Genomic DNA, 20,279 nt, shown 5'->3' on the forward strand with positions numbered 1-20,279 from the left:
AAATTTTCCTGGCCTTCTAACTATGCGACAAGAGCTGTTACAAATTTATCCAAGCTAGTCATTAACTTTCCTTTATGAACCATGTTGCTACTCTGAGTGAAATTGAAAAATTATCTGTTTAGAACACAACGTTATACAATACGCCATTTGATAGATGAAAACCTTGACTTTCTATTGCTTATAGGTAATATATATAATGAAACGTAAGAGAGAACTATCAACGAATTGTGAAAGAGATAATATGACAAGTGGGTGTGGCAGGAGGGGTCTGATTTTCTATTCAGTAGCTCTGTAACTAAACAAAATTGAAGACTATAAAAATTATGGTTTGTCTGAGCAATAATGATTTTATAGAGGGTAATTTACATTTAATTTTGTACATTTTTGACATGCTAAGACAAAATGTGTCACATGGGTCACACTAGTGGAAATTCAGGATTTTTTAAAATATTTCCTTGTAGAATTAAGAACTTAAAACTTGTATACTATTAAAATATGGATTATTAGCTAAGATTTTATGCTATTGTAATTGGTATAATATAAACAAAAAGTAGAATAATATAATTTTGAATGTAAGATACTAAAACCTTGTGTCATGTGCAGTAAAGGATACCTGGGGTAATAGGGTTAAAATATGAATTATTAACTAAGATTTTATGCTATTCTAGTTGGTTTTACATAAACAAGAAGTAGTTTAATTAAAATTTGAATGTAAGGCACTAAAACCTTGTGTCATGCACGGTAAAAGGTACCCAGAGCGATAGGGTTAATAGGTAACCATAACAATAATTTTTGGTTATTAATATTTCCATAAAACGGAAATTATCTGATGTATATATCTTGTATATGTAGCTCTGGATATAGCCTTTTTTCCCGAATCATGTTATGTGAACTTAAGGATGTCCCCTCCAAAGAGAAGATGGCAGAAATCTCCAAAAGATGGAAACTTCTTAGTGATTCCCAACGAGACTTCTACAACAAACAAGCTCAAAAGGTATTTTTCAGTAATGTTCTTAGCCTGAATTTGTTATATTAATTTTTTTTCTGATTTATTTAGTAGCTTGTAAAGTGTTTTACTTTTATATGTTGGAATCAGTTAAAATACTGCATTTCAGTATTATAATGTCAGATAGAAAACAGACTTTAAATATGACATTATGTCATAAAAAATAGCATAAGAATATAGACTTTCCTTTGGTTACAGTAACTTCATAAACTTGTGAATTTATTATTGAGACTTGAAATTTTTTTGTGAACTTTAAGTACAAAAAAAAAGAAGTTATTTGTACTTGAAACTTTCAGCCCCTAAGAGTTGTATAGAGTGCTTAGTACAAGGGGATAATTATTGTTGATGTCATACATTTAGTAAACCAGTATTCTGATAGTACAAGGAATAAGTTAATAATGCTGTCTATATTTTACAGGCAAATGCTAAGTACAAGGAAAAGTATGCAATATACTTAAACAGTTTATCTGAAGAGGAAAGACAGAGAGTGTTAACAGAGAACAAAACTCCAAAAAAGAAAAACACAGATACCACACCCAATGGCAACATAATCAAAGGAAAAACGTTAGACTCAGTTTCAGCTTTTGATGATAAAGATGACAAGTCCAAGAAACCAACAACTCCCCTTACCTGTTATCAACAAGAAAAGTTTCAGTCGGCAAAAACCAAAAACCCAGAAATGTCGAAAGCTGATTTACTGAAATTATTAAGTAAAGAGTTTAAAGAGCTCACTGAAAAGAAAAAGGTAAGTAGATTTTATCCTTTTTTTTTCTGTTGGAAATTTACTGTTGATTATTATTAAACCAAAAAGTTTTTTAGCTTAATTAGCTTTTTAGTTTAATGATCTTTCATAAGTGGTTGTTTTTGAGAAGCTATGCATCCATTGAGGCCACTCAGTAATAACATGTATCTTACTATTCTGAAAGTAACATTCACACATGTAACAGCCAAGTCACTTGCAAGAATTTTAGTGCATTGTCATATATCACTCAAAGAACATACCCTGCATTAAATAACATCACTTTTGAAACATTTGAGCTACCTATCTCAACCGTTCCTACAAAGGTTGAGAATGTTATATTCAAACACTTTTGTGGCCTCACCATATCATTACAGTTCATTTTGCCACATCCACTCATGTTCTATCTGATGGCATCTTTACAACAGCCTTGTAGTATAGTTTCTTTTGAAAATGAGCTCTTATCATGAGACTTCTATGTCCAGAGCACACCACTCCTCCATTCGTGCTTTCTGTGATTTATCTAATGTATAAAGATGATGATTTTTCAGTGCCAATGACATATCCATTTGAATGATGCATAACTCAAGCAGTTGGAGAAGGAAAAAGGTATTCATGCTATTATATATTAATACATATCAATCAAGTCACCAGATGCACATGATTTGTATCAGTTTTCCAGATATATATCCTTCTTGATTATGTTGCATACCTTTTTGCCAATGGATTTTCACCTGTTTCAGATACTACACTTTAGTTACCATAACTATGGTATGACTTGTTGTTGATCTCTTTCTGGATGGTCCTGGTTCACCAAGTTGATTCATATTCCTTTGTTTTCCAGTGCCGTTAAGTACAAGTGATACCTTCATCTCATAAGTTTTAAATCCCTGAACACATCTTTAGAACCTGAGTGTATGATTGCTTTGCATCAGAAAGGGGCATTACATACCCTTTCCAAAAGCAATCACTTTTCAGTGTCATCAGACTACCTAGGAATTGCCAAACAATTTCAAATGTAAATCTGAAACATGTTGTCCTATTGCAGTTGTATATTTGCTTTGGTTGTTACGTGAGTTGCTGATATGCATTTCCAAAATCATATGATATAAGTTACTCAACCCTTTGTATTATCAACAGTACTAGTTTCTCGTACCCTCATTAGAGGTTCCATACAGCACCTGCTGACACATGAAATTTCACATCAGTCTGTTGTTTGGAGTAACTTTCATCAGCAGAAACCTTGGTTTCTACGTGTTTGTCATGTGAAATTTCTGTACTGAGAGTCATGAATGTATTCAGCAAACTATTTCAGGGAATATTACTTCTTAATACAGACATTATGGTGGTGTGGCATTGTCTATTGACAACTGCTAAGATATGGCTGTACTCGGGTGCAGTTTATTCTTTTTTTTTACTATAGAGGGGGAGCATTCTTGTAATTTTTGCATTTTATACCCATTTATTCAAGTTTTATTGGTTATTTCTAGTACTCTTTCTTCTTATAGTTTGTATTTTCTTGAATTTATTCCTGTGGTCTTGTTCTTATATCAAAATTTCTGTCTTGGAACATATGAGATACCAGTGGCACATACTCATTATCTATGCATTATTAACTGCTATCTGTACCTGTATACCTTTCTTCCATACATTTGATTCATTATGCATTCTTTATCTGCCATTTGATCTTTGCATGTTAACCACTTTGCATCAGGTATGTCAAAGTGTGCATGTCACAACCTTTTAGAGAGTTACATTCAAAATTGAATTAAAATTACTTTATTATCAATGTATACAAATAAACTTGGCATCAAAATATAGTTAATAAATCAAATTTTAATATTACTTAAGTTCTTAATTTAATAAGGTAATATTTAAAAATAAATCCTCAATCTACCCTAGTATGAGAACTATGATATTTGCCGTCTAGGTCTTTCCTCTTCTCTAGTTTACTTACTACCCTCCACGAAGTATGGAATTTAATGTAAATTGCTCATTATATATCATTTTTACAGCCTTTCAATCCTAGTTGGTTTCAGAATCATAAACTAGAAAATCGGACCCCTTCCTGCCATGCCCACCTGTCACATCCTCTCTTTCACAAATTACCAATAGTTCTCTCTGCCATTCAATACTATATTATTTATAACTAATATAAAGCCAAAGTTTTGATCTATCAAATGACATATTAATTATATTGTTTTGTGTATAGAGAATTGTCTATTTCACTTCCATTTCCAAACTTTATTCAAACAGGAAATACAGAAAAATTATGATAGTTATAGGATATCATCTGCATTTTATGTGTTATGATTATATGTTCTTAGGCACATTATTTGATTGAAAAAATAATTATTTATTGCAGTAGTACCATTAGTATAAAAAGTATGGTTTAGTTTAGACTTTGGTAAGTACTATATTTTTTGTTTTTATGTGTATTCTATATTCATTATTATAAGAGCCACTAACATGTAAAATTTAGAAACTTATTAGGTTATATAAGTTTAGATTACATAAAATAACAAAGAAAATTTTCACGAGGTATGTTTGCGAGTAGCCTGTGCATTATGTAATTTGATAGGGTAACATGAGCTACATGTTCACCAAGTGACTTGCAACTTGTATGGCAGGATTATTAGTTAGAAACAGTCCAAAAAGCAGTAAAAAATAAAATTAAGTATAAATCGATGTATACTGTCACAATTTTTAAGCTATTTAGGATAAACAATTGTGGTTTCCTGTTACAATTTGCAATCATTCCAGAAAGAAAAAAGGGTAATTAAGAATTTTTTCTTATTTCCCAATTTTTTTATGGTGGTTATGAGGTCACTTAAATTTACTGACCCTGTATGGTTATAGTATAGGAAATACAACATTTTTCTGAAAAAAAAAAATACATTTGATATTTATTTAGGAGGTTTTAGGGATTTTAAAAATGAAATATTTTAATTTTCAGATGAAGAAAAGAATTTTTAATCATAACATGAAAATCACTTTGCATTCAGAGAAGTCAGCACTCTGACACCATATAATTACAGACAAAGTTTTAATAAAAATACTTAACTAAAAATTCAGTTTTTTGTATACAAAAGATTTGACGCGTACTCAAAGCTTGCCAAAACTGGTGAAGATACACAAGTACCTTAAGAGTCATAGTATGTATACCACCATGGTTACAAGGTCATGTAAAATACATGAGTCCATTGCAATGGGGTTAATATGAGTATTTTTCAAAGGTTTTTGGTTATTTTTGCCTTGAAGTAGACACACCAATGAAGGTGAAAATAGTTAAAATTTTTCCATCTGTTCTTTCCTTTTCCATGTTTTTTTTAACATATTGTCCTTGCTTAAAGTTTTATTTTTCCTAGAATTGGTATGAAAATTCTGAAGCTCTGTTTAGTAAAACCTTCTCTTTGTAACAGATCTCTTTTTTTTGGGTTTCATCTATAGTTTGATGTTGTTTTAAGTATGAATTTTCTCAAAACAAAGGAGAAAAAAACATCAGCTTGTTGCTCTCTGTTAAGTTTCAATGCTGTTTTAATAGAACTAAAGAATGAGTCTCCACAAGTGCAAGACTTCTGTTCATTCAGCTGTAACTTTAAACAGATTTATTAATTCCACGAGTGCTGGCTTGGTGATTTTGACCAACCTTGTTTTTGAAAAACTATATATACTATAACTATGAACATACATAGTGTATCTTCACAAAATTTGACAAGCTTTTAGTAAATATTACAAGTCTGTTGTACCCCAAAAAAATCAGATTTTTTTAATATACTATTTTTACTAAAGATTTGTCTGTGAAGTTATGAAACCTTTACAGAGTGAACCTAAGTAAAAGTTGATTTGCATGCTAAGAACAAAAATTCTTCTTTTCGCCTTACAATTTTCCTATTTCATTTGTATAATCTATAACTTCTTAAATGGATGTTAAAAGTTTTTAGTAAAAACTTTCTATTTTATCTATAAGGAACAATCTGCTTTTTCTGTTGGCTATGAATAATATAATAGTAAATGTCAGAGAGATAGGTGGGGGCATGACATCTTGACCTGAAATTTTTGCTTATATCTCAGTAAAGCAAGAAACTTTGAGTCTGTAAGTTTACATGGTGGGATAGCAATATCTATAGTGTAAGTTTGTAATTGGTTATTTTACACAGAACATCATATAGAGGTAGAAAGAAAATCTAAAAAGTGAAGATAGACAAATTATTTAAATATTACCTTTTGAAATATAAAAACTAAAACTTGCATAATATTAAAATTTGAATTTAAACTGCAAAAAAAAGTCTTGACATGCACTTTAATCAAACTATGTTGTTCATCGATATTTAATAATTATATGTTTAGTACATTAGAAAATATCTTTACTCTTGAAGTCTTCAGTTTTTGTTCTTTTGTTGTTGTTCTTTAGGAGAAATACAAACGAATGGCAGAAGAAGCCAAGAAACAATCATTTGAGACAAATGGGATAAAGGGGTTAGTAGTTTTAAAATATATTGATTTTAACACTGTTGACTTAAAACTATCTTAGTTGTATTTAGAATTATATCTAATTATCATTAATCAGAAAAGACTATTAAATTTTTTCTTTTTATATTTCCGAGAAAATTTCACAATTTATGAAAAAATATTTGGCTCAGATTTTAGCATTACTTATTAGGTACACTAAGTGAGCATGTTTTAGTGCAAGTTAAAGGTATAGATAACAACTAGATATTTTATGGAAAAGTAGTGTGCACTTTGTAGAAGTTGAGATTTAAGTTGTAAAGTATAAGCATTTAGTGCTTCATTTTCTTTTCTATAACATTGTCATAATATAAAAGACTGTTGGGTTTAGATATTAATGATTAATTTATTTTTGTAAATGAATATTTTATTATTGTTTAATTTTTGTTATAATAAGAGTTAAAAGCAGATGATTGTAAAACGTTTTGTTAAAAATTCATTGATATTGAGAATATCAAATATCACATGCAATATATTGACATCGAGAATATAGAAGGTGGACAGACACAGACGATTGGGTAATAAAGATATAAATAGCGTGAGATGAGCGGGAAGCAGCAGGTAGACAGATAATAGTGAAAGAGAATACAGTTACTGTGAAGTTAAGTTACATAGAAGTGATAGGCCTAATGTTTAATATGTTAGAGTGAAACTAACAGTTGAAAAGAAGATAAGAAAAATAAATTTATTTCATCAAAGTATGGTTCTAAAGTAATTGAATCAGCCTGAGTGCACTTTGACAAAAGGAACAGAGGATCTTCAGAAGAAAGAAGACCAAACAATTACGGTAGCTCACGCCACAATTGTAAGTGAATCACAGAGAATACTAGTGTGAAAGAAATAGAGAAGATAGTTTGGCTTGTCAACTGAAATTCTAAAGTAATTGAATAGGCCTAAGTGGATATTTGACAAGAAGGAGAGAACTACATATATAGTGTTTATGATATGCCCATAATATCCATAGTGTTGAAGAATTTATTGTACATGCATTAACTTGTTTTGAATATATATATATTATTTTAAAAACAAGTGAAGTGCATGCTTCGTTGTTGAATTTATCATTAACAAATCACAGACACCTACTGTAGAAGAATCCTAAACCCAAGAACAACATAGTATATATTTATACTGTTAAGAAATATAACTAAAAGCCTTTTTAGTTTGACAGTTGGCAAGGATCATATTTTTAAATTCTGACAAACATTATGAAAACCACATTTATTCCTTTTTTTTCTTAAGTGTGATCAAAATGTGTGTACTTACCTTTACTTCCAAAATATGACTAGTGACAATTATTAAAATTGATATCTGAAATGAATGTATTACAATTTGTTTTATGTGTCTCTTGTAGATTTTTTTCAATAAAAAGTAATGCATGGTGATTCACGCTACAAGTTTTTACTTTTGAAGTATATAGGGATGCTTTACCATCCTTTCAAGTATAACCATGATCATGATTAATCCATTCAGTGTTTGCTTTTTTTTTTCAATAATAAGACAATGGATTTAAATTTTATATTTGGACACTGAAAAAATAAAACCTACATTAGTATGTAAAAATCTTGTCCAGTAATTTTTTTTTTTTAATGAATCACTTGCATTTTGTATTCCTGTAGAATTGTCCTTGGGGATCACATGATTAAAGCTCTTATGTAAACTTGTTAAGTACTTCATTAGAACACGATAATAATAGGTATGAATGTATTAATTATTTTCTTATCAGAAAGGAGGCTGGACTGGAATGTCCCATCTCTAGGAAAGGTTTGTTCAAGGGTGAACCCAAGAAACCTCCACAGTAAGTAATTTTGATGATTACTTTGACAATTAATACATAAACATTCATTAAATGTAAAATTGCATTTTTTTGCATAGGTAAAGTAATTTGATGTAAAATTTCTCCCCCTTTTTTTTTGAAGAAATGTTCCAACATGTGGTAATAAATCATAAATTACAATGTCCTAATAAATTAAGTGATCATTTTTTTCACAAAAAATTATGTATTTGGGCAGATTCTGGAGCTTGTTTGCTTGGTCATCTCTCTTTTAATGAATGTGTAATTAGCAAAAATTACTTTGTGATGTCTTTCCGACCAGAGCCAGTTGTGACCTAGAGGCTAGTGTGTTGAGTTACAAATCATGGGACCTGGGATTCAAGATATGATAACATTCTACTCTTTTAGCTTGGGTATGCCATAAAGGTTGTCAATCCCTTTATTTTTTATTCAAACAGCTGGACAAAGCCCTTGTGGTGGTGGTGTGTGTGTGTGTAGCTGACTGACAATTTTGTCTTTAGTCATTAATTCAAAATTAGTGATGGCTATACCTGAATCCTAGGGGTCTCTAACTCAGTTTTTTTGGCCCATGTGCACATGAGGTACCATTTTCAGGCTAAAAATTTCAAGTTTCCAGCTAGCTTTATAATTTTTGTTTATTGCCTTTTTTTCATCATAATTTTCTACTGACTCTGATCTATGTGGCTGATTTTTCCACGACTGAATAATTTACTTTCTAACATGTATAGACTGTTCACTTCTTTTTCTGCTTATTTTCTGACCTTACTTAACTAATGTCCTACTTTAAAAGTAACTCCTTTGTTAGCTTTTAATGATTTCTTGATCTAACTTTTGTTAACATTCATCATTAATATGTTCATAATTTTTTCTCTCTTTTAGGAGTGGATATGGAGTCTTCTCCTCAGAAATGCTCAGCATTCTGACAGAAGTGGATCCAAAAAATAGAATGGCAGAAATTGCCAAGCGTTGGAAGGCCATGTTAAATAGAGATAGAGAGAAGTACAAGAAGCGATCTCAAGATTTAATGCAGAAGTACAATAAAGAGCTTCAGAAATTTTTGGCTGTGAGTTAGAATCCTTATTAATTAATTGTTATGAAATGATTTATATTGTGAAAAACAAAGTATTTTGTGGTAAATTGAATTGAATCTGAGTCTTTATGATATGTTATTTTAGTAATTTTATATATCAACTGATAGCATCAAACATGCATGTTCCAGTGAAGTGTGCTAAGCCACATACTACTACTACTGTGCTATCATGATTCTTCAATGGACCTGGTTGGGAGAGCTGACACAGTTGCACTACACATGACTGAAATTTCAAAACAAATGTACTTAGAATAACTGAACCACCCAATTAAATGTAAAAAATATGATGTTTGAATTACTAAAGTAGATTTATGAAACATGAAATATACCACTAAAATAGGTGAACCATACTTGACTGAACTACCAACGTGACTTCACACTGGTGATACAAGTTAAAAATTCAAGGGCATATATCTTTCATTTCTTCCAGCTTTTTGTGGAATGCAGCAACTGCCTTTGAATCTGAATTACTCATTACAGGTCACAAGTTTTAGGCCTAACACAAAAATCTGTAAATTTCCATCAGCCCAAAAGAGAATAATTCCCACCCTTTCACTCCCAGCATTTCTAGTGAATTGGTGACGATGCATAACTATTGAAAGGTTTAAAAACTTGCTGCAATGTATATATAGTTTTTAAATGTCTTGCTTTGGTATTGCAATGCTAGGATAACATTGACGTTTTGTGCATGCTCATTACTGTTATGGTCAAAACATTCATTTGTTCAGCTGAAGTTTGTAGTCCTATACTATCTCACATTTCTAGACAATATTTGTATGATTTACAGAGAAGTCAACTGCTTCAGTCATTAAAATAAATTAACAAATAAAATATATTAATGAATGTTGACAAGTTAAAACTGATTGGATATCTAAAATGAAACTTTCTGATGAATAATAAAAATATAGAAGTTTTACGACAAACAAGTATTTTTTATTTTTCATCAAAATGTAAAAAAATGATACAAATAGTAAATGTAATTTTATGAATTTTTTTTCACTATTTAGAAAGCTTATACCAAGTTTCATGCAATTCGGTTACATATTTTCACTGTGAAAATGAAAAGAACAGTATCAGTAATATTCATCTTGTCCAGAAAAGGTTATGAAAGTTGCAATATGATATTTTACCTCCTCTCACGTAATAGCTTTTCTCATTCAGTGCTTCCCTCTATATGTGATGTGTGCAAATTTTTTTCTTGCCACGAGCCTTGAAACTCCCACCTACCCCATGTTTAATGTAGTTCTGCTGCATCTTCAGATGCAAATAAGCATACGGCAATCCTCCATCAATAGGAGTGCAACACACACTCTTGATGCAGCTGCTCCCTCTACACAGGTTAACCCAGTCTTCACTTCTTGATTTTTGCTCATGCTTTTAAGTTTTTTCTTAAACAACATAGTTGTTTTTCACTTTATTTCTACAGTTATAAACTAACTGTTGTTTATTATTTTTGAACTTCACTCCAGTTAAACATTGTCTTGTACATCGATTAACAAGATGGAACCCATTCACATGCTATGTGTTTTCTGAACATTATAACTCCTGTTCTGGGCTGATTCATATCACACATGCTTCCTTGCATATCATGTTCCAGGTGCATTGAATCTCATCATGGATTAATTATCTCACCCAGACAAGATCCTTCTCATGGAGTGGTCTTCAATTCCCAAGTTTTCTGGTGTCTATGCCACCAGTGGGATACTCCACATCCAGGTGCATTTGCCACCAATTCCAATATCAGATTATTCCTCTTCTGGTTCCCTGTCCCTCATCCTTTGCCTTTAGCATTAGATGCCTTCGGTCAGGATAGGACCATAGTTTTTCTGTCTGCCTACCCTCCTATCTGTCTCCTTCCCATGGTTCTATCCATTATCCAATCCAATCCATGTCATATCCATCTGATAGCAATTTTCTGGCTGGTGCACACTGGGTTTCCAGTCCTACCCCTACTCTTGGTTCTCACTTCCTCATACCCATTCTGCTCTCATTTTGCATTCTGTCTGTTGTCATTCTACACACATTAATTCAACTGTGAGTCAGTGTGTCTACTTTTCATTTCCTCATATGGTCACACCCTTCTAATATAATGGATCAAGCTAAGTGGTGAGTGGTACCTGTCCAGGTATACTTATTGACAGGGGAAACCCCAGCATATCATCTCCTGCAGGATGGTTCCTGGGAGATATGGACCTGCCAATAAATCCACACTGTGTGGCCTTTCACAAAAACAAATCAAAAATACAGATAGGAAATCCCAGCATACTACCTCCCACAAGTAGTGTCCCAGGAGTTCTGGTATGGCAAGGAGCTGGACTAGCCAATATTTCTATATTTACAAAACCATAAGGCCTATAACATACACTGTCAAGATGAGGTGTTCCACACAACTGCTAGTAGGTTCACCTCATGGTATATTGCATCATAATTATGCCTGTCCCAGACTGTACTGTTTCATGGACTATCATGAGTAAAGTAGAAAGGGATAACTGCCTTTTCTTCGATTGAATAAATCAAGAATGGTCTGTTTTTCAAAATAGGGTTACTGTGATCACCCATTGCATAGTCTTCAGTGTAGTGTTCCTCCAGACTCTGTACCATGTTTTTCCCCTACCTCTATACGTGGAGTATGGAAGTCCTTACCACTTACCAGTTCTTAGCCATTGGAAGCTTCTTCCTGAATGTGCTCAATTCCATTCAGTTGAGAGTAGGGCAGTGGTGTTCTGCAGATGTAGATCCTCCTACTTATTCATAAGTTAAAGTAGATCCACCAAAATGCAGGTCACTCCTCAGGTTGGGACTTCTCATTCTACCATTGACATAATTTTGTACTATTCAGTTGTAGAACCTCTGGCATACCTTCTTCAGTAGGCTGTGGCTCAGGAGTTTGGTATGGAAAGGAGCTAGACTGGCCGATAGTTAATCTGGCTAGCTGGGGAACACCCAGCATACCATCTGTTAGTTGAGACTTGTGATATCTGGTGTGGTAAGGAGCTGGACCAGGAACCAGAAGTTCATCTGGTTTTGGATTTGAATGAACCACCAGACAGGCACTTCTTGGGTGGCTTGTGCTGGTTGTGGCTTTTCACATGTGCCCTGTCTAGGAAGATGGAATGAAAATTTTTCTCAACTCTCGTCATCATGAGGTGAAAATGGTACAGACCCTCCTCATATCGTGGACTGGACAATAAATTCCTGATGGCACCTGGTTTTAGACTGGAGTTGATCCACTAGGTACAATGTAACGAGCCCTAACCATTTTACACCATAGGAAACATAAATCTATATATTAATCACACTTATTGGTTGGGGAACCCATTCTACCCTCTCCTGCTGGCTAGTTCTTAGGAGAGCTGGTCTTGTCAAAACACTTAACTAGCCGACATTTCTAATCATTGGTTGAGAACTCTCCTTCCTACCATCTCCTGGAGGACAGTTCCTGGGTGTTCAGTTTTGGAGAAGAGATGGACCAACCAACATGAATACAGTCATGGGTGCACCCCCCTTTTTCAGCCTAATTAGGGACACTTCCAAAATGGGCAAAGAGTATACCTGGTACAGAAGTGGTGCAGTCTTCCACTAGTATGTTTTGCTAACAAGAGAAGTCACACTCCATGGGCCTTTTTCAGATGCACCGGTACCTCCACCTATTCAGTGTGGGATTGTAGCTATTATTTGAGAAGAAGTAAAATATTGTATCAGAAGTTAGTTTTTCTACACTGAAAATATATTTCTGATAGATACTTACCTCTGCTTATGCTTCCCACTCTTCTTCCCCACTTTCAATGCTTTTTTGTGCCTCATCTTGAAGTGAAGATTGGGAGCAACTGCATCAGGATGTGTGGCCTCTTATTGGTGGAGGATTGCTGCATGCAAATAAGCACTGGAACCATGTAAAATGTGGGATGGGTAGGAGTTTCAAGGTTATTTATTGGTGAGCAAAAAAAATTTTTGCATATAGAGGGCAGCAATGAATGAGAAAAGCTATTATGTGAGGAGATGTAAGTATCTATTGGAAATATATTTTCAGTGTAGGAAAATATTAACTTATAATACTTAACTATTTTTAGGATTAAAAAAAAGTCAATTGTTAATTAAATATCTTTCTGTTCTTACAGGGACTTTCTCCTGAAGATCGAGAATTATATGATCAGGTGCGTTCTAAGAAAAGAAAGGTCGATAATAAAACTGCTCAGCCATCCAAAACCGCAAAACAACAAGATGAGAAGGTAAGCTTGTTTTTAAAGGTAAATAACATTTAAGATGCCAAGGTATGTTTAACGGCATTAGAATAATAGTTAACATGGTATGTATAGTATGTTATTGGCTGAGATTGTGATATTTACCTTACTTCCTATTTACGAGTAATTTCATTCTAGTAGTTTTTATAATTTCCTGGTACTACATATTATTTAATCAGCTTTAAAGTAGGGCTGGGCACTTAGTGGTATATACTTACCAATAAATCAATTAGTACAGTGATCTTGACAACACAATATGCATTCTCCCATATAACAAAGAAATAAAAATAAAATAGATGTGCAAAAGCTTCATAACTTTATGAACCAAGAATGTTATATTAATCTTCGTATTTTCACCTTTTTTTTTAATTCATTAAATAATTTTCAAATTATTGATAATTTCGTATGATAGACATCTAGAAGTTGCAATTTGCAGAAAACTTATTTTTTGGCTAAAAAATAACTTTCGCAAAACTTTTGCCACATATAATTTGAAGGATAACTTGGACATTTCCTATTTGGCAAATGAATCACTAATGTTGACTAGAGATGATGACAAGGTCACCATTTTGTTTGTTTTCAAAATATGAAAGTATGCCATATTCTCCCACTGATCTTGTATAAATCAAATAAATTGACAATTAAACAATGAAAACATGTTTTACTATCACCAATAGGGGTAATAATGTTTTTATTTAAAACATATCATGTTTGCAATTACACATAATTAAGTAGCCAGTTAGCTAATTTATTCATTTATGTATTTTGTTTCAATAGGATAAACTTAAAAGTAATATTCAGTAAAGACATGAGTCATCAGAATATTTTTCAGACATCTACCATACTCACTAAACAGTAATCTTAACTAAGCTTATTGTATATGATTTCATGTAGTGAACATAATAAAAACAACTCATTTTTACAAATATTGTAACTAAAAAAAAAAACATAGTATAGTACCACATTTGAAGTCCCTTTCAATATGATAAAAGCCTGGAATAAGTATGATATGAACTTCAGAAGATGCTGGAAGATATTTTGTTTGATTGTATACCTGTCATCTTTGGGTACTGTCTAACATTGTTTCAAAAATGTTGGCAGAAGATTATGCTAACATGAGCAACATTCACATTCATCCGGAAGGTTCTCAATCAGATAAGCAGCAATTGTGCTGTCCAAGAAAGATGACTGAAATTATTGTCATGATTTCCAAACCGTGTTGGAATAATACTAATACCAGTATTGCATATTGTATTATCATCTTGAAGAAAATCATTTCTATCATAATTGACAGGTAGTATCGTGGAATAAACATGATAATCAACAGTTTTCAGGTATGCTAGAGTAGTGAAGGGATACAACCCCTTTCATTACATTAACTATTTATGTTTTTTTTTTTGTTTTTTCACTTTTTCACTTTACTGTCAGTACAAAATACTATGAGGCATGATCAGGCCATATTGTATGTTGTCTGAGCATCACTCAAGTTGTGTTCTCCTCTCTGTGTCTGACTGGCTGTTGGCTATTATATTTTTTTGTAATTTCCTTCACACGGTATGCCTACATTTGAAGGAAATAATCAGATAGAACAAAAAGTATTGTCTCTTTTACTTTTCAAGTTAGTCAAATAATTTTTTACTTCAGTCAGTTATCTGTGGCTGCCAGGCATAGTTTTCTCCAATATGTTGCACTCTGCTTACCACATCTGGTGCATGACTTTTTGTAGGTCTCATTATGGATGGTCCTGCCTTCCCTAGTTGATCCATATTTTTTGTTATTTCCAGTACCATTAAGTACAAGAGGTATCTCCATTTTGGAACTTCTAAATCCCTGTGAAATGCCAATGTCAAAATGTGGTTCTGATATGTGCAGTTTCACCATGACTTTATATTGACTGTGGTTGTCACATGATTTGATGATTTACATATTCAAAGTTGTTTTAATATACCTAACCCTTTGTAGTATTTGTTAATACTACATCACGTTTACCTGTCTTCTTACATGATCAATCTGTTTTGCACATGCAAATAAATGTAGTGTTTTAACAAATTGGATAATCAGCTTTATTTCAAACAAAGGTGAAAAAAATGAGAAAAGTACACTGTTTTAATAGTTATAAACTACATCTTAATTTATCATGTCAATTACAGACAGTTTCAACCCAAAAGGAAGAAAGTGAATCTGAAAGTTCAGATGAGGAGGAATCATCATCTGGAGATGATAATGATGAGGGTGATGCCCAGGATGAGCAATCTGGAGATTCTGATGGTGAGTCTGATTCAGGTTCAGAAGAATCGGGGAGTGAATCTGATGATGATGATGATGACGACGACGATGATGATGATTCAGATGATGATGACAATGAAGAAGATAAAAAAAAGGTAAGCTTGTATTGTAGCTATAATAAAATACATAAATATTTTTGTTTGCTCATTAAACTCCTTAATTAAATAAAGAATGTGCACAGTGACAAACAATCTAAACTCAAGACAAATGTAGTTCTTAAAAAGTTTAGTTTATTTCGATGTACTATTATTTGGTGATTCTTTTAATTCATACTTATGCTAGTGGTAGAAAAAGACCCAAATTTTAGCAATCTGTTCTTCAGCAGTAATACCTTAAAACTATATTCTCCATGGCAGTTTTTTCTTTTGAAGTCTCTCATACAATACTTCTTGTAGGTCCCCCAAGTGTAATGAGATTACATGACCATGGTATTTTGGGCTTAATTTCCATGTGACTACATAATCAAAGTCTGAATTTCCAGACTTAATAATGTCAAAGACATTGTTACCACGTTGATAATTTATTACTTGATTTCTTGTTGCTTAACAAGCAGTGTTTGAATAATGACTTGTCAGAAGACTTCTGAACTCTAAAATTGTGTATGTTGTTGTTATTTCATAAAAAATTAAAATGTTAAATGAATGTCAATGGTAGGATTGCATTATCCTATTGAATGCTGTTTTTACTCTATGTAAGGATTGCATAAATTTAAATGTTACATCATAATCAATGTATAATCAGTTATTTTATGGTGCATAATCTCAAATTGTTGGCAGTTTTTTTTTTCTCTTTTTTTTGTCACATGAACATTGGGCCCTGTTTCTGTTCAACACTTACTGTGTGCACCAAAATTTTAAAAGTAAAAAATTAAATGAATTGTCCAGATTTTAACATATTTCAGAGATATACACAGTTGCACTAAAACTGAAACAGTGATAGGACTGAACAACTTATATTGTCTGTCACAAGGGGCAAGTGAAATTTGCTGTTGCGAAAACAAAACAAGAATTATTGGTTCTCAGCGGCCAACATCATTGGTGAAATGCCATACAAACTGATGGCTTTTTATTGTAAAGCATGTGGTTCATGTGAGAACTACATACAAGTGCACTTTACACATGATCGCCTATTTTTAGTTGAACTATATACTACTGAGAAAAAGTCAAGTCTCTCGTTTAACTGTTCCATACAACAGCTATGCAAAGTCTTGTTAACATTCCTTACAACACGTTTGACAGTGCTATTAATCATTTTGGTGAATCTCTCCTTGCCACAAATAACGTTACAAATAGGAAGTATGAATATGCAGGTAAATACTACTTATTTCTAAGAAATTCTAGAAACATTAAGGAACTTGATAGTAGTCTTTAAAAATGAGATTATTTGACTCTGCAAGTAACTTGTATACAATTATTCTCTTCCTTCAACTTCTAATTATGTTTAATTAATACATATCTTAAAAAATATAAAAAGGAGGCATGTAAGCCAACAAAGGGTGCTCAAGTTTACATTACCATGTAATAATAATTTCTTTTGTTCAGCTGTATACCTATAAAATGTTGTTGTTTTTTATTAGTAGAACTTTGCTGCTGCTTGCATTTTTTTTGTAGTGTTACTTGGGTGCACATCCATTTCAAATTAAAGACCATTTAGCAACAATCATTTTTTAAATGATTAATTTAAATTTTATTTTAGATAAAATTCATAACTTTTAGCTGTAACCATTTGCATTAAGTATTTGATATTAGCAGTTATTGCAAATTTAGTTTTTACTGCATAATGCCAAAAAATAAATATTCTTGTACTTGTAGACTTTGAACTATGTTACACACAAAAGTAGGAAGTCAAATGTCTGAATTAGCTTTTCAACTGTTCATAAGCAGCATATTTAATTTGTAAATGTAGGTCTAGTCTAATTTGTATTTGGTATGTATCTTTCTATTCTGTTTTACTAGTATGCCTTAAAAATAAAAATGAGCTTTTAAAGTTGCACAAGTTTACATTCACAGATGACAATTATATAATGCACAGCTTACAGTATAAGTACATTTCTGTTTCACACATGCACGAGTAAGCTTAACCAAGTATATCCTGAATATAACATAATACTTCCTGGTTCATTGCACTGAGATGTTTAAGGATTTTGAAAAACCAGAGAGGCTTGAAATAATTTAATGTTATTTTCACTGACAAAAAAAATTGTCTTGTTTAATGTTCTAAAGATAAAATCACAAGGCATGGACATTATTTACGAAGTTATGAAATTATGTCACCAGAAATCAACCCAGTCTCTATGAATAGGTGGTTACAACCCACAAAAACCTTTTTATAAGAACAAATTATGGTGGTTTATTAATATCTTAACTACCATAATATTGTATGCTGTGTTATTAAAAGAAGTGAAAAGTACAGAAAATTAGTTTTTTTATCATAGAACTTAAAAGTAGTGGGGAGTCTAATAAACAAAGAGTTGTCTGGTGTTTTGTTTTTAGCTTTTCTCTCTTTCTCTTGCTTCTAGGAAGGAAAAGAAGATAGCAGCTCTGAAGACAGTGACAGTGACAGCGAGAGTGGAAGTGGTTCTAGTGATGACAGTAGCGAATCTGGATCTGAGAGTGAGAAAGAATGAAATTTGGTATATCAGAGAAAGAAAGTATAAACACTGAGATAATGTTGAAACTTTTTGACTAAAATGAAGTAAAAGTGCCTTGGGCAACTTTAAAACGGTATTGTATCCATTTTTAGATGAAGTGAAACCTTGAATATCCTTTACCACCATTCTTCTCATACCAGTAATAGAAAAGTCTAATTAAAACTACTATACTCTAGAAACTGGAATTCTTCCTAGACAAAAACAAGCAGTTGGGATTTTTTTAAGAAATATTATGATATAATGAATGCCCTAAAAAAATTTGGGATTTTGTGTTGAATATTTCAACAAATTGTATCAACCAGGATTTAATCCAGAAAATACCAACTGGACAAAGTTAGGATTCTCCTACTACACGTTGTGTTTAACGGAACATATTGCATACAGAAGAAAATTCTGTAGTGGCAATTAAAATATGACAAGTGGTATAAGGCCTTAGTTGTGGTATGCACAAAAATAATTGATGGTGAAGGATTATCTATGGTAGGTAGCTGCATTTCATCAGCAGTTTCCTTGCAAGTTGTTAAATACATTATAAGAAGAATGAACACATCCATCTATCCCAAACTGTTTTTCATACCTTACCTCACTACCTGTTTGAAACTATCAAACATCCTAGCTTTTAAAAGATACACAACTTTTATGATTGTGGTCACTCTTTCTATGTCAGAGGTATTTTTGCACCTTTATACTGATGGCACATCTCCCCTTATTAACAGAATATATATATATATATGTCTATAGGTGAAATATTTTTTTGCAGATTTTCTTTTGAAATTTTAAACAGATCTTGTGATCTTTATCTAGCAAGTTCAACAGAGAAAAAAAAAAAGAGTAATTGATCAGGAGTTGTTGAATGTCTAACTGTTGCTGTGGATGAAATAAGACAATATAATAAACTTGTCACGTTTGTCTCTTGTTGCTTATTGCTTGTGTGGTTTGTTTATGAATTGGACCAGAATAGTGTAATCTTTAATGTGCCATCTTGTTTCAGTGTTATCAAACTTCTACGTTTCATATGTGTAGTGGAAGTTGGGCTGAACACATAAGCTAAAAAAAAATGTCTAATGTCCAGATTTGCAGATTTTTAGATGAAAGTGTGTTATCTTCTTCATGTTTTTAATTCATAGGTCTTACAGTACTTTCTTCTGGTTGCTTTGTTTTTGTACACAACCACAGCTGGTTTGTATTTGAACCAGCATATTGATTAAATAAAAACTTGTTAACTTCTCATCTCCTGTTAGTCTTATACATTTTAATTGACTTAATTACTCTTACTGCTAATACTAAGAATAATTACAATACAGTGTAATTATGATGAGGTATGTTTTGTATAATCACAACTAAATAGGAAAGGTGGTTTGAGAGAGAACATTACAACCTACTTATTCTAGTTGTGAAACACCTGCAAATATATACTAACCTCTTCAATTATTATACCTAAGAAACCTATTTTCCATTCAGGCAAGGCTGCATAGTACTTGTAGTTACTGGTGGTGTTTTTATTACACTTCCTTGTCAGATATGAACCTTTTAAAAATTGTATTTTCATGTGCGATTTATACATCTTTACAAAAATCTGTGAGGTACAATTTAGAACTGAACTATCATTCATCCACCATGAGCACAAATACAGGTACCTGCCAGGTCTGTCTAGTAAGATGGAAGTGTGAGTATAATTTTAAAAAAAATTTTTTGAAAGTGGGAGTTTTGTTTGTAAAAACAACAGAAAATAGTATGACCTTTTTTTTTAAACTGTAACTTCCTAATATCAAGGAGCTCTTAAGGCAAAATATAACTTTATTATCTCTTGCAAGATGTAAGCATAACCAATCTTTTTATACAACTTGGGGTTATATTAATTTTTTGTGCATATAGAGATATGGTGAAGATAAAAATAGTAGATAGCATTGACTTGGTGAGACAACAATGGTGGTGAATACCGTATTTTTCGGAATATAAGACGCAC

At 32.2% G+C, this 20,279-nt stretch overlaps 1 protein-coding gene across 2 annotated transcripts in view; it reads left to right on the forward strand.

Annotated features, from left to right (window-relative positions):
• The window catches only part of LOC106463439 (nucleolar transcription factor 1-A-like), a 34,482-nt gene extending 14,939 nt beyond the window's left edge, over nucleotides 1–19,543 (forward strand). For both annotated transcript variants that reach the window (XM_013923467.2, XM_013923466.2), the window contains exons 11-18: nucleotides 853–994; nucleotides 1,425–1,751; nucleotides 6,160–6,224; nucleotides 7,978–8,049; nucleotides 8,926–9,109; nucleotides 13,255–13,365; nucleotides 15,528–15,758; nucleotides 18,182–19,543. In XM_013923467.2, coding sequence (XP_013778921.1) covers nucleotides 853–994; nucleotides 1,425–1,751; nucleotides 6,160–6,224; nucleotides 7,978–8,049; nucleotides 8,926–9,109; nucleotides 13,255–13,365; nucleotides 15,528–15,758; nucleotides 18,182–18,289 — 1,240 coding nt within the window. In that variant the 3' untranslated portion in view covers nucleotides 18,290–19,543. The remainder of the gene's footprint in view (nucleotides 1–852; nucleotides 995–1,424; nucleotides 1,752–6,159; nucleotides 6,225–7,977; nucleotides 8,050–8,925; nucleotides 9,110–13,254; nucleotides 13,366–15,527; nucleotides 15,759–18,181) is intronic.
• The last annotated feature ends 736 nt before the right edge of the window (nucleotides 19,544–20,279 follow it).

The sequence above is a fragment of the Limulus polyphemus genome, unplaced genomic scaffold (assembly GCF_000517525.1).
Source record: "Limulus polyphemus unplaced genomic scaffold, Limulus_polyphemus-2.1.2 Scaffold1408, whole genome shotgun sequence".
Classification (NCBI taxonomy): Eukaryota; Metazoa; Arthropoda; class Merostomata; order Xiphosura; family Limulidae; genus Limulus; species Limulus polyphemus.